The sequence below is a fragment of the Pezoporus occidentalis genome, unplaced genomic scaffold (assembly GCF_034315485.1).
Source record: "Pezoporus occidentalis ecotype Australia unplaced genomic scaffold, CSIRO_AGI_Poc_V1 ctg624, whole genome shotgun sequence".
NCBI classification, from domain to species: Eukaryota; Metazoa; Chordata; class Aves; order Psittaciformes; family Psittacidae; genus Pezoporus; species Pezoporus occidentalis.
This window is the reverse complement of record NW_026915971.1, coordinates 1,389-25,375: the sequence shown is the minus strand read 5'-3', so window position 1 is coordinate 25,375 and position 23,987 is coordinate 1,389. Positions and strand designations below refer to the sequence as shown.

The 23,987-nt window shown below is 56.6% G+C and overlaps 3 protein-coding genes across 4 annotated transcripts; 2 read left to right on the top strand and 1 right to left on the bottom strand.

Annotated features, from left to right (window-relative positions):
- The first annotated feature begins 1,361 nt into the window (after positions 1 to 1,361).
- Positions 1,362 to 7,706, top strand: LOC134174720 (proline-rich protein 2-like). Its single transcript, XM_062639932.1, has 2 exons — positions 1,362 to 1,502; positions 6,924 to 7,706. The coding sequence occupies exons 1-2, from the start codon at positions 1,362 to 1,364 to the stop codon at positions 7,704 to 7,706; spliced, it is 924 nt and encodes a 307-aa protein (XP_062495916.1).
- Positions 7,707 to 11,845: 4,139 nt separating this feature from the next.
- On the bottom strand, positions 11,846 to 13,804 carry B3GALT4 (beta-1,3-galactosyltransferase 4). The gene is made up of 3 exons (XM_062639931.1): positions 13,540 to 13,804; positions 12,751 to 12,870; positions 11,846 to 12,636 (listed from the first exon to the last, which is right to left on the bottom strand). The coding sequence occupies exons 1-3, from the start codon at positions 13,802 to 13,804 to the stop codon at positions 11,846 to 11,848; spliced, it is 1,176 nt and encodes a 391-aa protein (XP_062495915.1).
- A 2,207-nt stretch (positions 13,805 to 16,011) lies between these two features.
- PFDN6 (prefoldin subunit 6) lies at positions 16,012 to 22,789 on the top strand. Of its 2 annotated transcripts, none has more exons than XM_062639933.1 (5): positions 16,012 to 16,102; positions 17,467 to 17,538; positions 19,019 to 19,089; positions 21,192 to 21,316; positions 22,654 to 22,789. In XM_062639933.1, exons 1-5 carry the CDS (start codon positions 16,012 to 16,014, stop codon positions 22,760 to 22,762), a joined length of 468 nt encoding a protein of 155 aa, XP_062495917.1. In that variant the 3' UTR covers positions 22,763 to 22,789. The 2 variants fall into 2 exon arrangements, with proteins under 2 accessions (XP_062495917.1, XP_062495918.1); XM_062639934.1 differs by having other exon boundaries at positions 16,019 to 16,092.
- Positions 22,790 to 23,987: the final 1,198 nt, after the last annotated feature.

Here is a 23,987-nt window from a genome sequence, read left to right as displayed (position 1 = left end):
TTCCCCCATTTCCACCCCATTCCCCCCCATTCCCTCATCCCCACCCCATTTCCCCCCATCCCCATCTCATTCCCCCCCCATCCCCACCTCCAATCCCACTATTCCCCCCCCATCCCCATCCCATCCCTCCCTATTCCCATCCCATCCCCACCCCATTTCCCCCCCACCCCATCCCCATCCCCATCCCCACCCCCCCCATTCCCATCCCATCCCCACCCCATCCCCCCCCATCCCATTCCCCCCCATCCCCATCCCATCCCACCTCCAGACCCATCATTCCCACCTCATTCCCCCCCATCCCCCCCCATCCCCACCCCATTCCCCCCTATCCCCACCCCATCCCCATCTCATTCCCCCCCCATCCCCACCTCCAATCCCACTATTCCCCCCCCATCCCCAACCCATCCCACCCTATTCCCATTCCCCCCCATCCCATTCCCCCCATCCCCACCCCATTCCCCCCATCCCCATCCCATCCCCCCCCATCCCCACCCCATTTCCCCCCCATCCCCATCCCATTCCCCCCATCCCCACACCATTCCCTCCATTCCCCCCCATCCCCACCTCATTTCCCCCATTCCCACCCCATTCCCACCTCCAATCCCATCATCCCCATCCCATTCCCATCCTATTCCTCCATTCCCACCCCATCCCCATCCCATCCCACCCCCCATCCCCATCCCATCCCCCCCCATCCCCACCCCATTCCACCCCCATCCCCACCCCATTCCCACCTCCATTCCCCCATTTCCACCCCATTCCCCCCCATTCCCTCATCCCCACCCCATTTCCCCCCCATCCCCACCCCATTCCCCCCATTCCCCCCCCATCCCCACCTCCAATCCCACTATTCCCCCCCCATCCCCACCCCATCCCTCCCTATTCCCATCCCATCCCCACCCCATTTCCCCCCCACCCCATCCCCATCCCCCACTATTCCCATCCCATCCCCACCCCATTCACCCCCATCCCATTCCCCCCCATCCCCATCCCATTCCCACCTCCAGACCCATCATTCCCACCTCATTCCCCCCCATCCCCCCCCATCCCCACCCCATTCCCCCCCATCCCCACCCCATCCCCATCTCATTCCCCCCCCATCCCCACCTCCAATCCCACTACTCCCCCCCCATCCCCATCTCATTCCCACCCCATTCCCACCTCCAATCCCATCATCCCCATCCCATTCCCATCCTATTCCTCCATTCCCCCCCATTCCCCCCCATCACCCCCCCCATTTCCCCCCCCCATCCCCCCCCATTCCCCCACCTCCTCCCCCGCTCTCCCTCCTCTTCCCGTTCCTCTCCTCCGCTCCTTTCCCGCACTCCCGGCAGCTCCAGCTCTTCCCTGCCCCATTCCCGATGGATCCGGACCCTCCTCCTCCTCCCCCGCCAGCCCCACGGCTCCTGCGATGCTCCACGCAGATGTTGGGGGGCTCCCGAGCGCACCCCCCCCGCTGCCGGACCCCGGCCGCCTCCTTCCGACGCCCACCGGAGGAGGAGGTGGGGATGGGGGGGGGGGAAAACGCTTCCGAACGGGAATGGGGATGGGAAGGAGGAGGAGGGGGGGAGGAGGAGGAGGGGGGGGGAGCAGCGAGGGAGCGCTTGGGGGACATTGAGGTTGGGGGGGCTGTGGAGGGGGAAAGAGACCCAAAATCACCCCAAAATCACGGTGAAAGAGGCCAGAAATAGCCAAAAGCACCTCAAAAGCACTGCAAAACAGCCAAAAAACACCCCAAAACACCCAAGAGACCCAAAATCACCCCAAAACCACTGCAAAACAGCGAAAAAACACCCAAAAGAGACCCAAAATCACCCCAAAATCACGGCGAAACAGCCCAGAAACACCCCAAAAACAGCCGAGACCCAAAATCACCCCAAAACCACTGCAAAACAGCCAAAAAACACCCAAAAGAGACCCAAAATCACCCCAAAACCACTGCAAAACAGCCCAGAAACACCCCAAAAACAGCCGAGAGACCAAAAATCATCTCAAATTAAGGGCAAAACAGCCAAGAAACAGCCAAAAACACCCAAAAGAGACCCAAAATCACCCCAAAATCACGGTGAAAGAGGCCAGAAATAGCCAAAAGCACCCCAAAACCACTGCAAAACAGCCCAGAAACAGCCAAAACCACCCAAGAGACCCAAAATCACCCCAAAATCACGGTGAAAGAGGCCAGAAATAGCCAAAAGCACCCCAAAACCACTGCAAAACAGCACAGAAACAGCCCAAAAACAGCCGAGACCCAAAATCACCCCAAAACCACTACAAAAGCAAAAAAAACAGCCAAAAAACACCCGAAAGAGACCCAAAATCACGGTGAAACAGCCCAGAAACACCCCAAAAACAGCCGAGACCCAAAATCACCCCAAAACCACTGCAAAACAGCCCAGAAACACCCCAAAAACAGCCGAAACCCAAAATCACCCCAAAACCACTGCAAAACAGCCCAGAAACAGCCCCAAAACACCCAAAAGAGACCCAAAATCACCCCAAAATCACGGTGAAAGAGGCCACAAATAGCCAAAAGCACCCCAAAACCACTGCAAAACAGCACAGAAACAGCCAAAAACACCCAAGAGACCCAAAATCACCCCAAAACCACTGCAAAACAGCACAGAAACAGCCAAAAACACCCAAGAGACCCAAAATCACAGTGAAAGAGCCCAGAAACAGCCAAAAGCACCCCAAAACCACTGCAAAACAGCACAGAAACAGCCAAAAACACCCAAGAGACCCAAAATCACCCCAAAACCACTGCAAAACAGCCAAGAAACAGCCAAAAACACCCAAGAGACCCAAAATCACCCCAAAACCACTGCAAAACAGCCAAAAAACAGCCAAAAGAGACCCAAAATCACCCCAAAATCATGGCGAAACAGCCCAGAAACAGCCAAAAATACCCAAAAGAGACCAAAAATCACCCCAAAATCATGGTGAAACAGCCCAGAAATAGCCAAAACCACCCAAAAGCGACCCAAAATCATGGCAAAAGAGACCCAAAAGAGACCCAAAATCACCCCAAAATCACGGTGAAACAGCCCAGAAACAGCCAAAAGCACCCAAGAGAGACCCAAAATCACGGTGAAACAGCCCAGAAACAGCCAAAATCACCCCAAAACCACTGCAAAACAGCCCAGAAACACCCCAAAAACAGCCGAGAGACCCAAAATCACAAGGAAACACCCCAGAAACACGCCAAAACACCCGAAAAAGAACCAAAATCACAGTGAAAGAGCCCAGAAACAGCCAAAAACACCCAAAAGAGACCCAAAATCATGACGAAAGATCCCAGAAACAGCCCAAATCAACCCAAAACCACTGCAAAACAGCCCAGAAACAGCCAAAAACACCCAAAAGAGACCCAAAATCACAGTGAAAGAGCCCAGAAACAGCCAAAAACACCCAAAAGAGACCCAAAATCACGCTGAAACAGCCCAGAAACACCAAAAAACACACGGAAGAGACCCAAAATCACCCCAAAATCACGGCGAAACAGCCCGGAAACAGCCAAAAACACCCGAAAGAGACCCCAAAATCATAGCGAAACAGCCCAGAAACACCCCAAAACACCCGAAAGAGACCCAAAAACACGGCAAAAGAGCACAGAAACACCCAAAAACACCCCAAAGAGACCTAAAATCATGGCGAAATAGCCCAAAAACACCCAAAACCACCCGAAAGAGACCCAAAATCACGGCAAAACAGCCCAGAAACAGCCAAAAACGCCCGAAAGAGGCCCAAAACCACTGCAAAACAGCCAAGAAACGCCCAAAACCACCCCAAAACCACTGAAAAACAGCCCAGAAACAACCAAAACCACCCAAGAGACCCAAAATCACCCCAAAATCATGGCCAAACAGCCCAGAAACACTCCAAAATACCCGAAAGAGACCCAAAATCACTGCAAAACATCCCAGAAACACCCAAAACCACCCAAAACCACTGCAAAACAACCCAGGAACACTCAAAAGAGACCCAAAATCACTACAAAACAGCCCAGAAACACCCAAACCCACCCAAAATAGACCCCAAACCACCCCAAAATCACTACAAAACAGCCCAGAAACACCCAAAACCACCCAAAACCACTGCAAAACAACCCAGGAACACCCAAAAGAGACCCAAAATCACTGCAAAACAGCCCAGAAACACCCAAAATAGACCCCAAACCACCCCAAAATCACTGCAAAACACCCCAGAAACACCCAAACCAGACCCCAAACCACCCCAAAATCACTACAAAACAGCCCAGAAACACCCAAAACCACCCAAAACACCATAAAACCACCCTAGAAATGCCCCAAACCACACCAAAACTACTCAAATCACCCCAAAACAGCCCCCAAACACCCCCAAACTGGCTGAAACACCCAAAACACCCCAAAACACCCTAAAACCAGCCAAAAACAGCCCAGAAAAGCACCAAAACCACACCAAAACCACTCAAAAAACCTGAAACCAGATGCACAACACCCCAAAACCAGCTGAAATGCCCCAAACAGACCCAAAACACCCCAAAACCACCCCAAAACACCATCAAACCACCCAAAACCACCCCAGAAACACTGAAAACCACACAAAAACACCCCAAAACCACCCTAAAAATGCCCTGTAACACCCCAGAAATGCCCCAAACCACCCCAAAACCACTCAAAACACCCTGAAAACACCCCAAAACCACCCTAAAAACAGCCCAAAACACCCCAGAAAAGCCCCAAAACCACTCAAATCACCCCCAAAACACCCTAAAAACACCCCAAAGAACCCATAAAACACCCCAGAAAAGCCCACAAACCACCCCAAAACCACTCAAAACACCCCAAAACAGCCCCCAAACACCACAAAACAACCCCAAAACCACACTAAATACACCCGAAAACACCTCAGAAGAGCCCCAAAACCACCCCAAAACCACTCCAAACACCCCCAAAACACCCCAAAACCACCCCAAAAACCACCCTAAAACCACTCCAAAACACCCCAGAAAAGCCCCAAAACCACTCAAAACACCCCAAAACTGCCCCCAAACACCCCAAAACAACCCCAAAACCACCCTAAATACACCTGAAAACACCTCAGAAGAGCCCCAAAACCACCCCCAAACCGCTCGAAACACCCCCAAAACCACCCTAAAACCACCCCAAAACACCCCAGAAAATCCCCAAAACCACTCAAAACACCCAACAGCCCCCAAAACACCCCAAAACAACCCCAAAAACACCCTAAAGACACCCAAAAACACCTCAGAAGAGCCCCAAAACCCCCCCAAAACAGCTCGAAACACCCCCAAAACACCCCCAAAACCACCCTAAAAACACCAGAAAACACCCCCCAAGCCCCAAAACCACTCAAAATGCCCCAAAACAGCCCCGAAACACCCCAAAACCACCCTAAAAACACCCCAAAACACCTCAGAAGAGCCCCAAAACCGCTCGAAACACCCCAAAACACCCCCAAAACCACCCTAAAACCACCCCAAAACACCCCAGAAGAGCGCCGAAACCACCCCAAAACCACTCGAAACACCCCAAAACCACCCAAAAACCACCCTAAAAACACCCCAAAACACCCCAGAAAAGCCCCAAAACCACTGAAAACACCCAACAGCCCCCAAAACACCCCAAAACCACCCTAAAACCACCCCAAAACACCCCAAAACTGGCTGAAAACCCCCCAAGCACCCTAAACCAGCCCAGAAACGCCCCCAAAACCCCTCAAAACACCCCAAAACCACCCCAAAACACCCCCCAAGCCCCCTCTATGGGGACCATGGGGGGGGCTCCCAATCCCATTCCTGGGATTCCAGAGGAACGGAGCAATGGTTTGGGGTGGTTTGGGCTATTTTGGGGTGGTTTGGGCTATTTTGGGGTGTTTCGGGCTATTTTGGGGTGTTTTGGGGTGTTTGGGGCTATTTTGGGTGGTTTGGGCTATTTTGGGGTGGTTTAGGCTATTTTGGGGTGGTTTGGGCTATTCTGGGGTGTTTTGGCCTATTTTGGGGTGTTTGGGGCTATTTTGGGCTATTTTGGGTGGTTTGGGCTATTTCGGGGTGTTTGGGGCTATTCTGGGGTGTTTGGGGCTACTTTGGGTGTTTTGGCCTATTTTGGGGTGGTTTGGGCTATTTTGGGGTATTTTGGGGTGGTTTGGGCTATTTTGGGGTGTTTGGGTCGGTTTTGGGGCTATTTTGTGCCGTTTTGGGGCTCTTTTGTGCTGCTTTGGGGCCGTTTTGGTCGCTGCCGATGCTCCCCTGCAGCCCCCTTTGTCCCCGCGAGTCACAGCCAAGAGACAGCCCCCATCCAGCCACATTCCCATTCCCATTCCCATCCCCGTTCCCACTCCCCCCCCCATCCCATTCCCGTTGCCATCCCACTCCCCCGTTCCCGTTCCCATCCCGTTCCCGTTCCCATCCCGCTCCCGTTCCCATCCCCGGTCCCGTTCCCATTTCCATCCCCATTCCCAGTCCCCCCCCCGTTCCCACTCGCCCCCCCCATCCCATCCCCGTTCCCATCCCTTTCCCGTTCCCATTCCCCCCCCATTCCATCTCCGTTCCCATCCCGTTCCCGTTCCCATCCCACTCCCCCCCCCAACCCGTTCCCGTTTCCATCCCCATCCCGTTCCCGTTCCCATCCCACTCCCCCGTTCCCGTTCCCATCCCACTCCTCCCCCATCCCCGTTCCCGTTCCCATCCCTTTCCCGTTCCCATTCCCATCCCCGTTCCCGGTCCCCCCCCCCGTTCCCATTCCCCCCCATTCCATCTCCGTTCCCATCCCGTTCCCGTTTCCATCCCCATCCCCGTTCCCACTCCCCCCCCCATCCCATTCCCGTTCCCATCCCACTCCCCCCCCATCCCATTCCCATCCCCATCTCCGTTCCCGTTCCCGTCCCCGTTCCCGTTCCCTCTCCGCTACCTCCGCCCGCAGCCGCCGGACAATGGAGGAGGAGGCGGCGGCGCCGCTGCTGACCCCGGAAGCGCAACCCCGGCGCCGCTGCGGGAGCGGAACCGGCCCCGGAACGGCCCCAAATCAGCCCAAAAACGACCCCAAACGGCCCCAAAACGGCCCCAGATAAGCCAAAAACGGGCCAAAACGGCCCCGAAACGACCCAAAACGACCCAAAACGGCCCCGAAATGGCCCAAAACGGCCCCAAATGGCTCCGAAACAGCCCCGAAATGCCCCAAAACAGCCCCAAAACGACCCAAAACGGCCCCAAAACGACCCAAAACGGCCACAAACGGCCACAAACGGCCCCGAAACGACCCAAAACGGCCCCGAAATGGCCCAAACCGCCCCAAACGGCCCAAAACGGCCCCAAATCAGCCCAAAACGGCCCCAAACGGCCCCAAAACGGCCCCGAAACGGCCCAAAACGGCCCCGAAACGACACAAAACGGCCCCGAAATGGCCCCAAACGGCCCAAACGGCCCCGAAACGACCAAAACGACCCAAAACGGCCCCGAAACGACCCAAAACGGCCCCGAAAGGACCCAAAACGGCCCCAAAATGGCCCAAAAGGCTCCGAAACGGCCCCGAAATGGCCCAAAACAGCCCCAAATCAGCCCAAAACGGCCCCAAAACGGCCCCGAAACGGCCCCAAATCAGCCCCAAACGGCCCCAAAACGACCCAAAATGGCCCCAAAATGGCCCAAAACGGCCCCAAACGGCACCCAAACAGCCCAAAAACGGCCCCAAAAGACCCCCAAGTAGCCCCAAACGGCCCCAAAATGGCCCCGAAGTGGCCCCGAAACGACCCCAAAATGGCCATGAAACCACCCAAACCGGGCACAAATGGCCCCAAAACGACCCCAAACAGCCCCAAAAGACCCCCAAATAGCCCAAAACGGCCCCAAAATGGCCCCAAAACGGCCCAAATGGCCCCCAAAAGGCCCCAAAATGGCCCCAAAAGACCCCCAAAAGGCCCCGAAACGGCCCAAACCGGCCCCAAACGACCCCAAAATGGCCCCAAACCGACCCCAAAATAGCCCAAAACAGTACCAAAAAAGCCCCAAAAGACCCCAAAATAGCCCAAAATGCCCCCAAAATAGCCCAAACCGACCCCAAAATAGCTCAAAACGGCCCTAAATGGCCCAAAATGACCCCGAAGTAGCCCAGACCGGCCCCAAACGACCCCAAAATGGCCCCAAACCGACCCCAAAATAGCCCAAACTGGCCCCAAACAGCCCCAAACTGGCCCCAAACGAACCCCAAATAGCCCAAAACGGTACCCAAACAGCCCCAAATGACCCCAAAGTAGCCCAAAACGCCCCCAAAATAGCCCAAACCGACCCCAAAATAGCTCAAACCGACCCCAAAATGGCCTCAAAATGACCCCAAAGTAGCCCAAACCGGCCCCAAACGACCCAAAAATGGCCCCAAACCGACCCGAAAAAAAATAGCCCAAAACGACCCCAAAATCACCCCAAAATAGCCCCAAACGACCCCAAAATCGCCCCAAAATAGCCCAAAACGACCCCTAAATCGCCTCAAAATAGCCCAAAACGACCCCAAAATCGCCCAAAACGACCCCAAAATCACCCCAAAACGGCCCCAAATAACCCCAAATGCCCCCAAAACAGCCCCAAGATGCCCCCAAAAGAGCCTAAATCAGCCCAAAATGCCCCAAAACCGCCCAAAGTAGCCTGAAACAGCCCTGAAATAGCCCAAAACCCCAAAAGCACCCCAAAAAACACGCCGAAAACAGCCAGAAAACACCAAAACCATGGGGAATTTGGGGGGAATTTGGGTGGGAATTGGGGAATTTGGGTGCGAATTGGGGGAATTTGTTGGGAATTGGGAAAATTTGGGTGGAATTGGGGAATTTGGGTGGGAATTGGGGAATTTGGGTGGAATTGGAGGGATTTGGGTGGGAATTGGGGAAATTTGGGTGGGAATCGGGGAATTTGGGTGGGAATTGGGGAATTTGGGTGGGAATCGGGGAATTTGGGTGGGAATTGGGGAAATTTGGGGGGAATTGCAGAATTTGGGTGGGAATTGGGGAAATTTGGGGTGAATTGGGGGAATTTGGGTCGGAATTGGGAAATTTGGGGGTAATTGGGGGAATTTGGGTGGGAATTGGGGAAATTAGGGGGGAATTGGGGAATTTGGGTGGGAATTGGGAAATTTGGGGGGAATTGTGGAATTTGGGGGCGAATTGGGGAATTTGGGTGGGAATTGTTGGGGTTTGGGTGGGAATTGGGGAATTTGGGTGAGAATTGTTGGGATTTGGGTGGAATTGTTGGGATTTGTGTGGGAATTGTTGGGATTTGGGTGGAATTGTTGGGATTTCGATGGGAATTGTTGGGATTTGGGGGGGGGAATTGAAGGAATTTGGGTGGAATTGTTGGGATTTGTGTGGGAATTGTTGGGATTTGGGTGGAATTGTTGGGATTTCGATGGGAATTGTTGGGATTTGGGGGGGGGAATTGAAGGAATTTGGGTGGAATTGTTGGGATTTGGGTGGGAATTGAAGGAATTTGGGTGGAATTGTTGGGATTTGGGTGGGAATTGAAGGAATTTGGGTGGAATTGTTGGGATTTCGATGGGAATTGGGGGGATTTGGGCGGAATTGTTGGGATTTCGATGGGAATTGTTGGGATTTGGGGGGGGGAATTGAAGGAATTTGGGTGGAATTGTTGGGATTTGGGTGGGAATTGAAGGAATTTGGGTGGAATTGTTGGGATTTCGATGGGAATTGGGGGGATTTGGGCGGAATTGTTGGGATTTCGATGGGAATTGTTGGGATTTGGGGGGGGGAATTGAAGGAATTTGGGTGGAATTGTTGGGATTTGGGTGGGAATTGAAGGAATTTGGGTGGAATTGTTGGGATTTCGATGGGAATTGGGGGGATTTGGGCGGAATTGTTGGGATTTCGATGGGAATTGTTGGGATTTGGGGGGGGGAATTGAAGGAATTTGGGTGGAATTGTTGGGATTTGGGTGGGAATTGAAGGAATTTGGGTGGAATTGTTGGGATTTCGATGGGAATTGGGGGGATTTGGGCGGAATTGTTGGGATTTCGATGGGAATTGTTGGGATTTGGGGGGGGGAATTGAAGGAATTTGGGTGGAATTGTTGGGATTTGGGTGGGAATTGAAGGAATTTGGGTGGAATTGTTGGGATTTCGATGGGAATTGGGGGGATTTGGGACCACCAGGACCCTTTTCGGGGGGGGGGGGGGGCAAAGCATTCCCGAGACGCGGCTGCAGGCTGGAAAAGCCTTTACTGAGCAATGGGGATGCTCTGTATGGACCCCTCAATCCCATTGGCTATGGGGCCCATGGACCACGTGTCCATGTGCTGTCCATGGGGCTGATGGACCCCTCAATCCCAGTGTCCATGGGGATGAGGGACCCCTTGATCCCATTGTCTATGGGGCCAATGGACCACGTGTCCATGTGCTGTCCATGGTGCTGATGGACCCCTTGATCCCAGTGTCCATGGGGATGATGGAGCCCTGATTCCAGTGTCCATGGGGCTGATGGACCGATCCCAGTATCCATGGTTGCCAATGGACCAATCCCATTATCCATGGTGCCAATGGACCAATCCCACTACCCACCATGCTGATGGACCGATCCCAGTATCCATGGTGCCGATGGACCAATCCCAGTATCCATGGTTGCCAATGGACCAATCCCATTATCCATGGTGCCATGGACCAATCCCAGTATCCATGGTGCCGATGGACCAATCCCAGTATCCATGGTTGCCAATGGACCAATCCCATTATCCATGGTGCCAATGGAGCACTCAATCCCAGTATCCATGGTGCCGATGGACCGATCCCAGTATCCATGGTTGCCAATGGACCAATCCCAGTACCCATGGTTGCCAATGGAGCACTCAATCCCAGTATCCATGGTGCCGATGGACCGATCCCAGTATCCATGGTGCCGATGGAGCACTCAATCCCAGTATCCATGGTGCCGATGGACCGATCCCAGTATCCATGGTGCCAATGGACCAACACCAGTATCCATGGTTGCCAATGGACCAATCCCAGTATCCATGGTGCCAATGGACTGATCCCAGTATCCATGGTGCCAATGGACCAACACCAGTATCCATGGTGCCAATGGACCAACTCCAGTATCCATGGTTGCCAATGGACCGATCCCAGTATCCATGGTGCCGATGGACCGATCCCAGTATCCATGGTTGCCAATGGACCAACACCAGTATCCATGGTGCCGATGGACCGATCCCAGTATCCATGGTGCCAATGGATTGATCCCAGTATCCATGGTTGCCAATGGACCGATCCCAGTCTCCATGGTGCCGATGGAGCACCCAATCCCAGTATCCATGGTGCCAATGGACCAACACCAGTATCCATGGTGCCGATGGACCGATCCCATTATCCATGGTTGCTGATGGACCAACACCAGTATCCATGGTGCCGATGGACCGATCCCAGTATCCATGGTGCCGATGGACCAACACCAGTATCCATGGTGCCGATGGACCGATCCCAGTCTCCATGGTGCCGATGGAGCACCCAATCCCAGTATCCATGGTGCCAATGGACCAACACCAGTATCCATGGTGCCGATGGACCGATCCCATTATCCATGGTTGCTGATGGACCAACACCAGTATCCATGGTGCCGATGGACCGATCCCAGTATCCATGGTGCCGATGGACCAACACCAGTATCCATGGTGCCAATGGACCAACACCAGTATCCATGGTGCCAATGGACCAACACCAGTATCCATGGTTGCCAATGGACCAATCCCAGTACCCACGGTGCCGATGGACCCCTAACCCCTGTGGGGCGCCCCACGGTCTGTCCCTGGTGCCCACTCCCCCCCCACATCTCCCATTCCCCACCGCCGCCATCCCCATCACCACCCTCCTCCGGCCCTTGCAGCCATCACCCTACACCTCAGCACCCCCAAGGCCCTCTCCAACGCCCCACAACCGTTCCCTCCCCCCGTCAGCACGCCCCACACTTCCCTCATGTCATCGGGGCGCAGGCGGTGCGCGCTGAACATCACCTCCCCGTAACAGCACCCATCCAACGGCACCCTCATGGCGCCCGCCAGCCGCGCCGTGTGCCGCGGCGCCAGCCCGGCACGCCGGGCGCACAACCCGACCCACACGTCCTCGGGACCCACGAAAGGAACGTGTGGGGCGGCCGCCAGCACCGCCAACGCCGCCGCGCGCGACAGCACGTAGGCCGTGCCGCTGCAGTAAGGGGGGAACCGCGACGCCGGGTACAACGCGGCGGGGACGTGGTGACGGCTCGATGGGTCGCGGTTGGGGGGCACCCACCAATGCACCCGACCCAAGTAAAGGCGCCGGGGCAACGTTGGCGCCCGGAGGTGCCGCGCCAAGGCGGGGACGTTGACGAAGACGTCGTCGTCGGCCTTGAGAAGGAAACGGGCGCCGGGGCAGCGCCGGGACGCCCAACGCAGCAGCAGCAGCGTTTTCAGCGTCAGCGTGCCGTAGGCGTCGGGGAACGCGCCCTGCAGCACGTCGCCGTGACGCAACCACTCCTCACGCAGCGCCCGCCACGCCGCCCGCGACCCGGGCAGGCCCACCACGAAGATGGTGCGCATGGAGGGCGTTTCGGGGGCGGTTTCGGGCTCTTCGGGGGCGTTTTGAGGCGTTTCGGGGGCGTTTTCAGGCGTTTTGAGGGCGTTTTTAGGCGTTTCAGGCATTTGGGGGGTGTTTTGAAGCGTTTCGGGGGCATTTTGAAGCGTTTCGGGGGCGTTTTTAGGTGTTTCGCGAGCGTTTCTAAGCGTTTCGGGGGCGTTTCTAGGCGTTTTGGGGGCGTTTTTAGGCGTTTCAGGGGCGTTTTCGGGCGTTTCGGGGGCGTTTCTAGGCGTTTCAGGCATTTGGGGGGCGTTTTGAAGTGTTTTGGGGGAGTTTTGAGGCGTTTCAGGGGTGTTTCTAGGAGTTTTGGGGGCGTTTTTAGGCGTTTCGGGGGCGATTCGAAGCGTTTCGGGGGCGTTTGTAGGCGTTTTGAGGGCGTTTTTAGGCGTTTCAGGCATCTGGGGGGCGTTTTGAAGCGTTTCGGGGCCGTCTCTAGGCGTTTCGGGGGCGTTTCTAGGCGTTTTGGGGGCGTTCCTGAGCGTTTCAGGGCCATTTTGAAGCGTTTCAGGAGCGTTTCTAGGTGTTTGAGGGGCGTTTCTAGCTGTTTCAGGGGCGTTTCCGGGCGTTTTGGGGGCGTTTCTAGGCGTTTCGGGGGCGTTTCTAAGCGTTTGAGGGGCGTTTCTAGCTGTTTCGGGGGCGTTTCCGGGCGTTTCAGGGGCGTTTTCAGGCGTTTCGGGGGCGTTTCCAGGCGTTTTAGGGGCGTTTCTAGGCGTTTCAGGTATTTTGGGGCCGTTTTGAAGCATTTCAGGGGCGTTTCTAGCCGTTTCGAGGGCGTTTTCAGGCGTTTCATGGGTGTTTCCACCCATTTTGAGGCCGTTGCTAACCATTTCAGGGGCGTTTTCAGGCGTTTGGGGGGCGTTTTTAAGCGTTTCGCGGGCGTTTCTAGCTTTTTTGGGGGCGTTTTCAGGCGTTCCGGGGCCGTTTCGTGGCGCCGGGGTCCGTTTCGGGGGTGTCCCCCGGCCCCAGGTGTCGCGCACGGCTTGGCGCTGCTCCGCGTGCTCCGCGGCGCTGGGCACCAGCACCAAGAGGAAGGGCCCGCTGGGGCCGCAGGGCTCCGGGGACAGGAGGATGGGGATGGAGGCGGGGTAGGTGGAAACGTTGCCGAGGGGCAGGGGATCGGCACCGTTGGGACCCACCGGAACGCCTGCGTCAAGCGCCAAAGCCCCGTCACCGTTTCCCGTTCCCAATCCCGCTCCCATTCCCATTCCCAATCCCGTTCCCGTTCCCAATACCGTTCCCAATCCCGTTCCCATTCCCAATTGCGTTCCCGATCCCGTTCCCATTCCCAATCCCGTTCCCGTTCCCAATCTCGTTCCTGATCCCGTTCCCGTTCCCAATCCCGCTCCCGTTCCCAATCCCGTTCCCGTTCCCGTTCCCAATCCCGCTCCCGTTCCCAATCCCGTTCCCGTTCCCAATCCCGCTCCCGTTCCCAATCCCGCTCCCAATCCCGTTCCCGTTCCCATTCCCAATCCCGTTCCCGTTCCCGCTCCCAATCCCGTTCCCGCTCCCATTCCCAATCCCGTTCCCGTTCCCAATCCCGTTCCCGTTCCCATTCCCAATCCCGTTCCCAATCCCGTTCCCGTTCCCATTCCCAATCCCGTTCCCGTTCCCGTTCCCATTCCCATTCCCGCTCCCGTTCCCGTTCCCGCTCCCGTTCCCGTTCCATCCCCGTTCCAAGCCGCCAGCGCCGCCGCCAGCAGCTCCTCTCCGCCGCCCCCCCCCGCCAGCCCCAGCCCCAGCAGCGCCAGCGCCAGCGCCGCCGCCCGAGCCGCGCAGCGCCGGGCACGGGAGCAACGGCGCCGCATCGCGAACGGGAACGGGGGGGCTCGAACGGGACCCGAACGGGAACGGGGGGACCCGAACGGGAACGGGGGGACCCGAACGGGAACGGGAGCGCCCGAAAGGGGGGGGGGGAGGCCCGAACGGGAACAGGAGCGCCCGAACGGAAAGGGGAGCGCCTAAACGGGAACAGGAGCGCCCGAACGGGAACGGGGGGACCCGAACGGGAACGGGAGCGCCCGAACGGGAACGGGAGCGCCCGAACGGGAGGGGGTGTGGGGGGAGGCCCGAACGGGAACGGGAGCGCCCGAACGGAAAGGGGAGCGCCTAAACGGGAACAGGAGCGCCCGAACGGGAGCGGGGGGACCCGAAAGGGGGCGCCCCAACAGGAACGGGAACACCGGAAAGGCACCGCCCGAACGGGAACGGGGGGACCCGAACGGGAACGGGGGGACCCGAAGGGGAACGGGAGCGCCCGAACGGGGGGGGGGGGGGGGAGGCCCGAACGGGAACGGGAGCGCCCGAACGGAAAGGGGAGCGCCTAAACGGGAACGGGAGCGCCCGAACGGGAGGGGGTGGGGGGGGAGGCCAGAACGGGAACGGGAGCGCCCGAACGGGAACGGGGGAGCCCGAAAGGGAATGGGAGCACCCGCACGGAACCACCCGAACGCGGACGAATGCGGACGGGGGTGCCCGAAGGGGAACGGGGGGGAGGGGGGGGAGGCGAACGGGAACGGGGGACCCCGAACGGGAACGGGAGCGCCTGAACGGGAAAGGGAGCGCCCGAACGGGAACGGGGGGACCCGAACGGGAACGGAACTGCCCGAACGAGAACGGGACCACCCGAAAGGGAACGGGGGTGCCCGAAGGGGAACGGGGGGGGCCGAACGGGAACGGGAGGACCCGAACGGGAGCGCCCGAACGGGAACGGGGGGACCCGAACGGGAACGGAGCCTCCCGAACGCTTCCGCCTCCCCCCCCCCCCCCAGCCCCGCCCGTTCCCGTCACGCGGTACCGGGAAGCCGCGGCCGGGGCGCGCCCGCGCGAGCCGCAGGGGGCGGGGCCAGTGCCGGGGAGGGCGGCGTGTGATTGGTGGAGAAAGGGCGCGGTGGGCGTGGCTAGAGGGGATGGGGGCGTGGCTTTGGTGGCTGCGGGCGCCGAGAGCCAATAGGAAGGCGGCGTGGCCCGATGGGGGCGTGGCTTGACGCTGGGGGCGTGGCTTGGGTGGCTGCGGGCGCTGCGGGCCAATAGGAAGGCGGCGTGGGCCGATGGGGGCGTGGTTTGACGCTAGGGGCGTGGCTTGGGTGGCTGCGGGAGCCGAGGGCCAATAGGAAGGCGGCGTGGCCCGATGGGGGCGTGGCTTGACGCTGGGGGCGTCGCTTGGGTGGCTGCGGGCGCTGCGGGCCAATAGGAAGGCGGCGTGGCCCGACGGGGGCGTGGCTTGAGTGGCTGCGGGAGCTTAGGGCCAATAGGAAGGCGGCGTGGCCCGATGGGGGCGTGGCTTGACGCTGGGGGCGTCGCTTGGGTGGCTGCTGGCGCCGAGAGCCAATAGGAAGGCGGCGTGGCCCGATGGGGGCGTGGCTTGGTGGGGGCGTGGCTTGGTGGGGGCGTGGATTCACGGGGGGATTTGCGCATGCGCGGAGGGTGGGGGGGGCGCGCGTTGTTGCCGCGTCACGTGATCGGCGGAGGGGGCGTGGTCTGGGCCTGCAGCGGCGTGAGGAGCGGTGAGGGGGCCTGTGGGGTCTATGGGGCCTCTATGGGGTCTGTGGGGCCCCTATGGGGTCTCTATGGGGTCTCTATGGTGTCTGTGGGGCCCCTATGGGGTCACTATGGGGTCTATGAGGCCTGTATGGGATCTCTATGGGGTCTCTGGGGTCTCTATGGGGTCTATGGGGTCTATGGGGTCACTGTGGGGTCTGTGGGGCTCCTATGGGGCCACTATAGGGTCTATGGGGCCTGTATGGGGTCTATGGGGTCTCTATGGGGTCTGTGGAGCTCCTATGGGGTCACTATGGGGTCTATGGGGCCTGTATGGGGTCTATGGGGTCTGTGGAGCTCCTATGGGGTCACTATGGGGTCTATGGGGCCTGTATGGGGTCTGTGGAGCTCCTATGGGGTCACTATGGGGTCTATGGGGCCTGTATGGGGTCTATGGGGTCTGTGGGGCCCCTATGGGGTCACTATGGGGTCTATGGGGCCTGTATGGGGTCTATGGGGTCTCTATGGGGTCTGTGGGGCCCCTATGGGGTCACTGTGGTGTCTAAGGGCCTGTATGGGATCTCTATGGGGTCTCTATGGGGTCTGTGGGGCCTCTATGGGGCCTGTATGGGGTCTCTATGGGGCCTCTATGGGGTCTCTTTGGGGCCTGTATGGGGTCTCTATGGGGTCTGTGGGGCCCCTATGGGGTCACTATGGGGTCTAAGGGCCTGTATGGGGTCTCTATGGGGTCTATGGGGTCTCTATGGGGCCTGTATAGGGTCTCTATGGGGCCTGTATGGGGTCTCTATGGGGTCTATGGGGCCCCTATGGGGTCACTATGGGGTCTAAGGGCCTGTATGGGGTCTCTATGGGGTCTATAGGGCCTGTATGGGGTCTCTATGGGATCTCTATGGGGCCTGTATGGGGTCTCTATGGGGTCTCTGTGGGGCCCCTATGGGGTCACTATGGGGTCTAAGGGCCTGTATGGGGCCTGTATGGGGCCTGTATTGGGTCTGTGGGGCCACTGTGGGGTCTATGGGGCCTGTATGGGCTCCTTATGGGGTCTATTGGGCCTCTATGGGTCTGTGGGGCCTTTATGGGGCCTGTATGGGGTCTATGGGGCCTCTATGGGGTCTCTATAGGGCCTGTATGGGGTCTTTATGGGGTCTCTGTGGGGTCTATGGGGTCTGTATCGGGTCTGTAGGGCCTATATGGGGTCTCTATGGGGTTTGGGGGGGTCCCTATGGGTTTTTCGGTGTCTCTATGGGGTTTTTGGGGTCTCTATGGGGTTTGGGGGGGGTCTCTATGGGGTTTTTGGGGCCTCTATGGGGTTTTTGGGGTCTCTGTGGGGTTTGGGGGGGGTTGGGGCTCCCATGGCTCCCCCCCCCAGCCCCCGCCATGGCTGAGCAGATCCAGAAGAAGCTTCAGGGAGAGTTGGAGAAATACCAACAACTGCAGAAAGGTGCCAAAAACCCCTCATTTCACCCCAAAAAACCCTCATTTCACCCCAAAAAACCCTCATTTCACCCCAAAAACCCCTCATTTCACCCCAAAACCCCTCATTTCACCCCCAAAACCCCCTCATTTCACCCCAAACCCCCTCATTTCCCCCCCAAAACCCCTCATTTTACCCAAAATCCCCTCATTTCACCCCAAAACCCCCTCATTTCACCCCAAAAAACCCTCATTTCCCCCCAAAAAACCCTCATTTCCCCCCAAAAAACCCTCATTTCCCCCCAAAACCCCCTCATTTCCCCCCAAAACCCCTCATTTCCCCCCAAAACCCCTCATTTTACCCAAAATCCCCTCATTTCCCCCCAAAACCCCCTCATTTCACCCCAAACCCCCTCATTTTACCCAAAATCCCCTCATTTCCCCCCAAAACCCCCTCATTTCACCCCAAAACCCCCTCATTTCACCCCAAAAACCCCTCATTTCACCCCAAAACCCCTCATTTTACCCAAAATCCCCTCATTTCACCCCAAAACCCCCTCATTTCACCCCAAAACCCCTCATTTCCCCCAAAACCCCCTCATTTCACCCCAAAATCCCCTCATTTCCCCCCAAAACCCCCTCATTTCACCCCAAAACCCCCTCATTTCCCCCCAAAACCCCCTCATTTCCCCCCAAAACCCCTCATTTCCCCCAAAACCCCCTCATTTCCCCCCAAAACCCCCTCATTTCACCCCAAAACCCCCTCATTTCACCCCAAAACCCCTCATTTCCCCCAAAATCCCCTCATTTCCCCCCAAAACCCCCTCATTTCCCCCCAAAACCCCCTCATTTCCCCCCAAAACCCCCTCATTTCACCCCAAATCCCCTCATTTCACCCCAAAACCCCCTCATTTCACCCCAAAACCCCCTCATTTCACCCCAAAACCCCCTCATTTCCCCCCAAAACCCCCTCATTTCCCCCCAAAACCCCCTCATTTCCCCCAAAACCCCCTCATTTCCCCCCAAAACCCCCTCATTTCCCCCAAAACCCCTCATTTCCCCCCAAAACCCCCTCATTTCCCCCCCAAAACCCCCTCATTTCCCCCCCAAAACCCCCTCATTTCCCCCCAAAACCCCCTCATTTCAGCCCAAAACCCCCTCATTTCAACCCAAAACCCCCTCATTTCCCCCCAAAACCCCCTCATTTCACCCCAAAACACCCTCATTTCACCCCAAAACCCCTCATTTTACCCAAAATCCCCTCATTTCACCCCAAAACCCCCTCATTTCACCCCAAAATCCCCTCATTTCACCCCAAACCCCTCATTTCCCCCCAAAACCCCTCATTTTACCCAAAATCCCCTCATTTCACCCCAAAACCCCTCATTTCACCCCAAAATCCCCTCATTTCACCCCAAACCCCTCATTTTACCCAAAATCCCCTCATTTCACCCCAAAACCCCCTCATTTCACCCCAAAACCCCCTGACCCCCCCATTCTCCGCCCAGACCTGAGCCGCGCCGTGGCCGCACGGCAGAAGCTGGAGGCGCAGCTGACCGAGAACAACATCGTCAAGGAGGTCAGAAAGCCCCCAAAACGGGCAAAAACAGCCCAAAATACCCCCTAAACACCCAAAAATACCCCCCAAACACCCCAAAATACCCCCTAAACACCCCCTAAACACCCCAAAATACCCCAAAACACCCCAAAATACCCCCAAAACACCCCAAAATACCCCCAAAACACCCCAAAATACCCCAAAATACCCCCAAACCACCTCAAAATACTCCAAAATACCCCCTAAACACCCCAAAATAGCCCAAAATACCCCAAAACACCCCCTAAACAACCCCAAAACACCCCATAAACACCCCCTAAACACCCCAAAATACTCCAAAAACACCCCAAAATACCCCCAAAACACCCCCTAAACACCCCAAAATACCCCCAAAACACCCCCTAAACACCCCAAAATACCCCCAAACACCCCAAAATACTCCGAAATACCCCCAAACCACCCCAAAATACTCCAAAAACAAAAACACCCCAAAACACCCCAAAACACCCCCTGAACACCCCAAAATACCCCCTGAACACCCCAAAATACCCCCTGAACACCCCAAAATGACCCAAAAACACCCCAAAATACCCAGAAACACACCAAAATACCCCCCAAACACTCCAAAAGACTCAAAAACCACCCCAAAATACCCAGAAACACCCCCAAAATACTCAAAAAACCCCCCAAAGTACCCCAAAATCCACCCTAAACCACCCCAAAATACCCCAAACCCTCTAAACTACCCCAAATCCACCCTAAACCACCCCAAAATACCCCCAAACAAGTCTAAAACACCCCCAAACCCTCTAAACCACCCAAAATCAGCCCAAAATGACCCAAAAACCCCCAAATTCACCCCAAAACCGCTCCCTTTAGGAGCTGGAGCTGCTGGATGCCTCCAACCCCAGCTCCAAACCCCCCTAAAACCCATCTAAAGCCCCCCTAAAACACCCCCAAAAAAACCTAAAACTCCCCCAAAACCACAAAATCAGCCCAAAATGACCCCAAAAAACCCAAAAATCATCCCAAACCATCCCAAAATACCCCTAAACACCCCCAAAACACCCCCAAAACCCCCTAAAACACCCCCAAAACCCCCAAATCAGCCCAAAACACCCCAAAAACACCCCCAAAACCCCCTAAAACACCCCCAAAACCCCAAAATCAGCCCAAAATGACCCAAAACCCCCCAAATTCACCCCAAAACCGCTCCCTTTAGGAGCTGGAGCTCCTGGATGCCTTCAACCCCAGCTCCAAACCCCCCTAAAACCCCCCCAAAACCCCCCAAAAACACCCCAAAACCCCCCAAAAACACCCCAACCCCCCTAAAAACACCCCAAAAACACCCCAAAAACCCCATAATCAGCCCAAAATGACCCCAAAACGCCCAAATTCACCCCAAAACCACTGCCCTTTAGGAGCTGGAGCTCCTTGATGCCTCCAACCCCAGCTCCAAACCCCCCTAAAACCCATCTAAAGCCCCCCCAAAACACCCCCAAAACACCCCAAAAACACCCCAAAAACCCCCTAAAACACCCCCAAAACCCCAAAATCAGCCCAAAATGACCCAAAACCCCCCAAATTCACCCCAAAACCGCTGCCCTTTAGGAGCTGGAGCTCCTGGATGCCTCCAACCCCAGCTCCAACCCCCCCTAAAACCCATCTAAAACCCCCCTAAAACACCCCAAAAAAAACCCAAAAACACCCAAAACCACCCCCAAAACCCCATAAAACCCCCAAATCAGCCCAAAATGACCCAAAAACGCCCAAATTCACCTCAAAACCGCTGCCTTCAGGAGCTGGAGCTCCTGGATGCCTCCAACCCCAGCTCCAAACCCCCCTAAAACCCATCTAAAGCCCCCTAAAACCCCCCCAAAACCCCCCAAAAACACCTCAAAAACCCCCAAATCAGCCCAAAATGACCCAAAAACGCCCAAATTCACCCCAAAACCGCTCCCCTTTAGGAGCTGGAGCTCCTTGATGCCTCCAACCCCAGCTCCAAACCCCTCTAAAACCCATCTAAAGCCCCCCCAAAACCCCCTAAAACCCCCCAAAAACCCCAAAATCAGCCCAAAATGACCCAAAAACGCCCAAATTCACCCCAAAACCGCTGCCTTCAGGAGCTGGAGCTCCTGGATGCCTCCAACCCCATCTTCAAGCTGCTGGGGCCGGTGCTGGTGAAGCAGGAGCTGGAGGAGGCCAAGGGCACGGTGGGGAAGCGCCTGGAGTACATCAATGGGGAGATGTGAGTGCGGGGATCTGTGGGGCGGGGTCTATGGGGAGGGGATCTATGGGGGGAACTATGGGGCGGGGATTTATGGGGGGGGTCTATGGGGTGGGGATCTATGGGGTGGGGATCTATGGGGGATCTATGGGGCAGGGATCTATGGGACGGGGATCTATGGGGCGGGGATCTATGGGGTGGGGATCTATGGGGGATCCATGGGGCGGGGATCTATGGGGCGGGGATCTATGGGGCGAGGATCCATGGGGGATCCATGGGGCGAGGATCCCGTTATCTGTGGGGTGACGACCCCGTTATCTATAGGGCGATGCCCCCGTTATCCATGGGTCTGACCCCGTTATCTATGGGTCTGCCCCCTATATCCATGGTTCTGCCCCCTTTATCCATGGTTCTGCCCCCTTTATCCATGGTTCTGCCCCCAATATCCATGGGGCTGCCCCCGATATCCATTGGTCTGCCCCCGATATCCATGGGGCTGCCCCCGATATCCATGGGTCTGCCCCCTGTATCCATGGTTCTGCCCCCGTTATCCATGGGTCTGACCCCGATATCCATGGGTCTGCCCCCTATATCCATGGTTCTGCCCCCGATATCCATTGGTCTGCCCCCGATATCCATGGGTCTGCCCCCGATATCCATGGGGCTGCCCCCGATATCCATGGGGCTGCCCCCGATATCCATGGGGCGATGACCCCGTTACCTATGGGTCTGCCCCCGATATCCATGGTTCTGCCCCCGATATCCATGGGGCTGCCCCCGATATCCATGGGTCTGCCCCCTGTATCCATGGTTCTGCCCCCTGTATCCATGGGTCTGCCCCCGATATCCATGGGTCTGCCCCCGATATCCATTGGTCTGCCCCCGATATCCATGGTTCTGCCCCCTGTATCCATGGGTCTGCCCCCGATATCCATGGGTCTGACCCCGTTATCCATGGGTGTGCCCCCGTTATCCATGGGTCTGCCCCCTGTATCCATGGGTCTGCCCCCGATATCCATTGGTCTGCCCCCTGTATCCATGGGTCTGCCCCCGATATCCATTGGTCTGCCCCCTGTATCCATGGGTCTGCCCCCGATATCCATGGGTCTGCCCCCGATATCCATGGGTCTGACCCCGTTATCCATGGGTGTGCCCCCGTTATCCATTGGTCTGCCCCCTGTATCCATGGGTCTGCCCCCGATATCCATGGGTCTGCCCCCGATATCCATGGGTCTGACCCCGTTATCCATGGGTGTGCCCCCGTTATCCATTGGTCTGCCCCCTGTATCCATGGGGCTGCCCCCGATATCCATGGGTCTGCCCCCTGTATCCATGGGTCTGCCCCGTGTCCCCCGCAGCCGCCGCTACGAGCAGCAGATGCAGGACCTGGAGCGCCGCTCGGAGCAGCACCGGGACGCGCTGGGGCGGCTGCAGCAGGAGCTGCAGCGGGGACAGGGCAAGGCCTGAAAGGGGGGGGGGGGGGCCCCATGGGGCTGCCCCTATAGGGCCCAGCCCCCCCCACCCCCCCCATGGGGATTGGATCCCATCCCCCCCCTCCCCCCCCCCGCTGCTCCTTTAATAAAGGGTTCAAGGTGATCCATGGGGGGTGAGGAGTTGGGGTGTGCGTGGTATCCCATAATAACCCCATACCCCATAATAACCCCATATCCCATAATAACCCCATGTCGTGATATCCCATAATAACCCCATATCGTGATACCCCATAATAACCCCATATCGTGATATCCCATAATAACCCCATATCCCATAATAACCCCATGTCCCATAATAACCCCATATCTTGATACCCCATAATAACCCCATATCCTGATACCCCATAATAACCCCATATCCCATAATAACCCCATACTCCATAATATCCCCATGTCGTGATATCCCATAATAACCCCATATCCCATAATAACCCCATATCCTGATACCCCATAATAACCCCATATCGTGATATCCCATAATAACCCCATACCCTGATACCCCATAATAACCCCATATCCCATAATAACCCCATACTCCATAATATCCCCATGTCGTGATATCCCATAATAACCCCATATCCCATAATAACCCCATATCCCATAATAACCCCATGTCCTGATACCCCATAATAACCCCATACCCCATAACCCCATATCCTGATACCCCATAATAACCCCATATCCCATACCCTATATCCCCATATCCCGTATCCAAACCCTATATCCCATATCCCATACCCCATATCCCGATATCCCATAACTTATATCCTGATATCCCATGCCCTATATCCCCATACCCCGTATCACAATATCCCACACCCCATATCCTATATCCCATACCCCGTATCACAATATCCCACACCCCATATCCTATATCCCATACCCCATATCGCAATATCCCACACCCTATATCCCCATATCCCATACCCCATGTGCTATACCCCATATTCCATACCCCATATCGCGATATCCCATATCCCGATACCCCATACCCTGATATCCCATAACCTATATCTCATACCCCATATCCCAATATCCCATACCCCATATCCCATACCCCGCACCCCCTATCCCGATACCCCACACCCTATATCCCATACCCCATATCCCGATATCCCATACCCCGCACCCCCTATCGCGATATCCCACACCCTTTATCCCATACCCCATATCCCAATATCCCATACCCCATATCCCGA